The sequence below is a fragment of the Rhamphochromis sp. 'chilingali' genome (assembly GCF_963969265.1).
Source record: "Rhamphochromis sp. 'chilingali' genome assembly, chromosome: 17".
NCBI classification, from domain to species: domain Eukaryota; kingdom Metazoa; phylum Chordata; class Actinopteri; order Cichliformes; family Cichlidae; genus Rhamphochromis; species Rhamphochromis sp. 'chilingali'.
In genome coordinates, this window is record NC_137944.1 from 18,393,574 (window position 1) to 18,399,701 (window position 6,128).

Sequence of the window (6,128 nt, forward strand, 5' to 3'; positions counted from 1 at the left end):
CAGAGTTAGGAGAATGTGTTGGACTGGTGTGTATACAGTACATTACTCCTTAGAAGTTTGGTCTCCAACAAGCCCACATGCAAAAAAAACAACAGAGAAAGAAAGAAAACAACCCACACACATCCCTGTTTGACTGAAATAAGGAATGTTCGTACTTGTTTAGAATTTAATAGAGCCAAAATGTTCTTTAACAGGCTTTCAAATGCCACTTATCTCAGTAACCTGTATTTAAATTTAAACCCGCCCTTTAAAACTTGCTGTCTTGCAGCCCACGTTCCCGGCACGCATGCTCCTCAGACCAGATGGGGAAAAAAAATGAGAATTTCATGGACAGGAAAGCGTCACTTTCTCCAGAGCTTCCTGTCACTCACCCTTACCTTCAGGTCAGCTGCTTCAGGCAGTCTGCAGCGCCCGCTCTTACTCTCACTGGGACATTTTGACCCAGTTTGGCGCAGTTTTGTTAAACATCGAATCCTGAAACGCATCCAGGTCAAATGCATGAATTTCCTTACCCGGATGAACGCTTGTGTGCTGGGAAACGGTTACAGCCTTACAGCCTCAGCTTGCAGCCGGCGCACTCTCTTTGTCTTTTCTGGTTTCTTTCTCGTTGCCCTTTTGCGCTCTAAATGCTCTCTGCTGATGGAAAAAACTGGAGAGTGCACAAATGCACACACATACACACATATATGAAAGTCCTTTTTACTTAAATACTCTGGCACTTGATGAATCTTTTGTTTTGATTTCTTTACTGTAATTGTGTTCATGCACTCGATTTCATGTAACCTAGAAGAGAGGATGTTTTTTAACGATTTCGGTTGTGAATGCAGGATTTAAGTTAATATATTTAATTAAGCTAGATATGATTGTTCAATTAATGTAGCATTTTATTTTCAAGTTAAATCATGGTTCACACGCACGAATTGCAGAGCTCATATGTATTATATATATATACTTTTTTTTAAAAATGTTTTCGTTTAATTGACTGAGAAAACATCCATCTTGCTGTATTTGGCCAGTAAAAACACGTCTTCTGTCCCTGTAAATCATTCATTCATTTGTTCCGGTCACGCCAGTTGACTCAGGTGCTCCACTTTAGACTTACACAGTGAATGTACTTCCTCGCACGGTCCTTTTAGATCTGTTTATGGTCTGTTGCTCTTGCTGCCATGAGGAATAAAATGGCACTATGAGCTTGCAGTTTTGCTCTCATTTAATTCACGGAGAGGCGCTCGGTAGCTTTATTACGTGGCCTAGATTATAGAAGAGGTGCCTATTTATTAGAGGCATTATTAAACTGAACAGTGCCACCGTCACTTTATTGTCAGCATTATGAAAATGTCTGCGAGATCTCTGTACTGCATGTTGTTTGTTTCGTGGTAGCCCCAGTATTAGAAGACCAACTTAAAGGATGTAAAACCTAGAGTTAAGACAGGAAAGGAAATTACCTGTGCCTTCTACTCCCTCGTTCTATCGTAAGCCCGCTTCGAAGAGACGTGTTTAACTGAAATCACGCGAGGATGGTCACATGCTACGTTACCGCAAAACGTCAAGATTGTTCTAAAGATTTGTTCTGACTGCTGTAAACTTTGGTATATTTGAGAATTTTGCTGAATGTTCGGGACATCGTTGTACCTAACAGGTCCTTATTGCATCGACACCCTTTCTGTATTAGATGTGGAGGCTGGAGGCATGGACATTTGTGTCGTTGCAGGAGTCTCTGCTGTCATGTCTTCTCTCATAAGCATGTCACGTAGCTCAGAATGGCTTCCACACAACTACCTCTGAGGCCACTAGGGGGCGCTAGTCTAGAAACCCGAGTATGAGAAACTTTAACTGTCTGACTGAATGCTATGCATGACTCAATCTGCACGTTCTTTTTTCATGTCTTCTTCATGACGCCCATCTTTCACTGTCTTGCTGCCATCCGACATTCCAGCATCGCTCTGTAGCGTCTCTATTTGTCTGAACTGTCGTTAAAGTGAAACTCAAACTGATCAAGCAATAAGAAAACTGAACAAAGTCTTCCAACTCTAATTGATGTGGCTACTGGTTGAATGAAACATGCCGCTGATTTATTTTCTAATCTAATGAGCACCTCCATTTGATCCTTTTAGGAGATGCAACAACAACAACAACATCTGCTGGAGATGAAATTGGATCACTTGACTAATTATTAATTTATTAAAGCTCTTTGGACTGTTTGCTGTTGGGTGTCTTTTATCTGGAAATAATACAAATTTTCAAAAGGAACTATAAAAATGCTTAAAATTCTGTTTCAAGATAAAAATGATACTCAACGTCTGCCAACAAACGTGGAAAAAGAGCTGCTACTCAACTCCCTGAAGGCTCCGATGTACATCATCCACACTCAAACTTCAAATTATTTCAGCCTTCCAGTAGGTGGCGCATGACAACCACAACATATACCTTAGGTAGAAATGAAATGGAGCTAAAAAATAATAATAAATACAAGAAATAAGTCAATTTATTCAAGACTTTCTGAGACAAGATTGTTTAAAGGTGAATATCTGACCAAAAAAACAGAATGTATTTAAAATATTGACATCCTTATTTAGATGTTTATCTCCAAACATTCAGCTGCAAAGACACACTTTTAGTAAATTGTATGTGACAGGATTAAAACATTTTATTGCACAGTTTACACTCAAAACAGGGAACTGGTCTTCAGCTGCTTTCCTCATGGGAAGAAAACTGAAAATGTCTGATAGCCTGTATATAAAAGATGGATGTAGCCTCCAACGATGTCATCCACTGATTTGTGGACTCCTGTTTTGAGCATTTTGACTGTCACCATCTTGCTGTTGGAGACTTTACCTAAAAATATATAGGTTTTTTTTTAAAGGACCTTAATTTACAAAATGGAAATCATGCTGTATTCAATGAAGCTAGTAGAAATTGAGACTATAAAGTCACCATGGAAGAGTTTCCTGAGGTCATAAATGACTGCAACAGTAATATTTGTTTGCTCACTGGCTTCTATACAATTGCCCCCTCCCACCAAGAATGCAGGGTCAAGGCACTTTAACATTTGCCTTACTTTTCAGACCCATAGGAGATGCCCATCTTTTATATACAGTCTATTATGCATACATAGTGAGCAGCAGGAAATCAGCAGGTTTTCTATTTCCAGTTCTTTGCTGTCACACTGTGAAGTTGCCCACACCGTAGAAGTGACAGAACAAAGTCACGTGACGTTTATAAGGGTCGACAATCAAATAGGCAAATGTCTGCTCCTCCTCTCGCACCCCAGGGAAACATCGGCCAGACTCGTCCTACAGACGATAAAATTATGTGGTTAACACATGTGGGAACAACACGTCTCTGATTTGTCTCAATCTGTCTCAAGAATGCACTCACTTTATTAGGCATGCCTGTTCATCCGCTCGTTAGCGGATAAGTGTAATCAGCCAATCACACGGCAGAAAATGCAATTAGGCATATAGAAATGAACTGAATGTACTGAAGTTCAAACTGAGCATCAGAATGGAGAAGAAAGGTGATTTAAGAGACTTTGAACGTAACATAGCATGGCCAGACTGCTCTTGATTTCTGCTGCTACATTCAAATGGTGAGGTCAGAATCTGGTATTAACAACATGAGAGCATGGATCCGTCCAGCCTTGTATCAACATGCTGTTGGTGGGGTAATGGTGAGGGGAATATTTTCTTTGGTTACTTTGTGGCCCCCCCCCAGTACCAACTGACCATTGTTTATAAATGCCACAGCCTACCTGAGTATTGTTACCGAGCATGTCTATCTGTTAATGTTCACCGTACTTAAATATCATCAGATCTCAATCCAGTTGAACACCTTTCGGATGTGCTATCAGGTCAATACAGACAAAAATCTCAGAGGAATGTTTCAGATATGCCTAAAAAGGTGTACTTGACATCAAATAAAATTATCTGTGAACTTTAATATAAAATATAGCTGTAAGTGAATATAAGTCTATGTACTGTCAGTACATGCATGTTTACATCGTATGTTAATCCTCCCCCTAATACTCGCTTTTCTAAAATGACTAGCTTCTTATTTAGACTAACTTTATGAGCAGCACAACATTTTCTCTACATTTCACGGGGGAACAGGCAGACACTGAACCAGGGACTTACAAAGGCACAAACTTTGAGCACTTTGGAGACAACGGCGATCTTTTTCGTCTCTGGGTCCTTCTGCACACTGCGAAACAAATGCATCAAAATCTCACCATTAGGTCATGACTCATTTATGCATATAAATAAACATGGAGCCAGATGCTTCTCACCTGATCAGATCTTTGTATATTTGCTTCGTGGTGCTGATGTAAGGATCAATGGTGTCTTCATACTGACAGAGCTCACCCCCAAGACACAGGTGCTTGAAGAGGCTAAACAGAAACTCTCCCCGCTCCTCCCTCCCAACCACATAGTAGTGCTCAGACTCCTCGTCCCGCAACATCTGGAACAACCAAAGAGGTCATGAACTGGCTCAAAGTTAATAAAAACAACAAAATGAAATAAAGTAAAAAAGAAAAAAAAGATGAGAGTCACCTGTCGGAGTTCATCATAGTCAGGGTAGACATCATGAAAGCATTTAACTACATGCCCAGTGGGCCTCAAGATGCCGCAAGAATAAATTGGATCAAACAGCTCCATGGAGACCTTAGTGCAAGGCGTGGGCTCCACACTGACAGACACCATTGGCTTGTCTGCAACACACACACACACACACGAAAAAAAAAAAAAAATCTGAAGAGACCTGACTGCAAAAACTGGAGCAGATGAGAGCAATTTCCTGATATCAGTGATGAAAGGTACATGACATACCAAGAGGCACCCAGACTCCAGCCTCCATCTTTCTCAGGCTGGACAGCACCTCAGGGTCTCTGAAGAAACACTGAGCACACACGGAGGGGGGTTCAAAAGTGACCAAACACACCAAGACGCCTTTTCATCGTTTTAATCAGTCACATTGGGTTTGACAAAGCAGCATTACATTTTTATATTTTAATCCTAGAGACGTACCAGAGCAAACTTTTCACTGCAGTAAGGGGAGAAACTGTGGTCAAAACTGAACGACTGAGCGGAAATCCTCCCCAGCATGGACCTGAATGTAACAAACAACCATCAGAGAGCATCCAACAGGTAGCAACACCGCAGATAAACAAAGGAAGAGGATTTTTCTTTTGTTTTTTAGGCTTAACTTCTTACGTCACCATTTCATCAACCGTGCCAAGGTGTCTTTGTCTTGTAGGAAAGAAAACGTCTTAGTGCGAAGAGCGTTAAAAGAAAAAGTCTGCTCAAACGCGTATTTTTCTTCGTCCATGTTTACTCTTTAATTGATCGTTAAGGGAAACGCGAAGGCTTGCTCCTTTTCCATAAACGAGTGCAGGCCAATCAGCGACAGGTGTCCTCACGACCAGCCAATAAACTTCCTGTGTAGTGACTTGCCGCCCCCCCCCCCCCCCCAATCTAAGGTTTGTTTCGTTTACTTGTTGCTTTGGCAACGGACTCCCGTGACATCCCAAATTGGACTGGAAGCTTCTTTTTTACGGAATAAAGCCAAATACTGTGCAAATTACATCAACAAAAAAGAAAATGTATATTTTATGCTCGTTTATGAAACACACTCAAAAAAGGCCCAATTAAATGCAATAAAATTATCTAAAAAAATAAATAAAAATCTGCCCATTTTCTGTCTAATTTTGAACACAAAACAATGTAAAATTACGATATTAAATTTTATAGAATCTGGTTAAAAGAAATGTAACTGATAAGTATACATTCAATTTAATCTAATAAATCTGTTTTTGTATATATCCAATTGCATTTACTCAAAATTATTGATTCATATTTATTTTATTTCTTATTTATTTTATTTTTTAATTTTTTAGCGTGGAGTGTAAAATTCACGCAGTTAATAAAAAAGACAAGCAGCTGTGAGGGGAACCCCTGTTTTTATTTTTTCCTGTTGCAGATACTACATAATAGTTATGACAATTACTAGCTGTTGTAGTTCACACTGTAAACATCTTCTTTTTATGTACACATACATATTACATAGAACAGTAAAAATGTGGTAATGAACTTGGGGTAATGGAAAAGATGATCATGCTCCGCATCAAATAC

At 39.7% G+C, this 6,128-nt stretch overlaps 1 protein-coding gene across 3 annotated transcripts; it reads right to left on the minus strand.

Annotated features, from left to right (window-relative positions):
• Positions 1–2,490: 2,490 nt before the first annotated feature.
• Positions 2,491–5,425, minus strand: cfap300 (cilia and flagella associated protein 300). Of its 3 annotated transcripts, none has more exons than XM_080863480.1 (7): positions 5,216–5,425; positions 5,025–5,106; positions 4,827–4,896; positions 4,551–4,708; positions 4,286–4,458; positions 4,134–4,200; positions 2,491–3,293 (listed from the first exon to the last, which is right to left on the minus strand). In XM_080863480.1, exons 1-7 carry the CDS (start codon positions 5,323–5,325, stop codon positions 3,162–3,164), a joined length of 792 nt encoding a protein of 263 aa, XP_080719606.1. In that variant the 5' UTR covers positions 5,326–5,425; the 3' UTR covers positions 2,491–3,161. The 3 variants fall into 3 exon arrangements, with proteins under 3 accessions (XP_080719606.1, XP_080719607.1, XP_080719608.1); XM_080863481.1 differs by having other exon boundaries at positions 5,211–5,346; XM_080863482.1 differs by having other exon boundaries at positions 5,204–5,338.
• Positions 5,426–6,128: the final 703 nt, after the last annotated feature.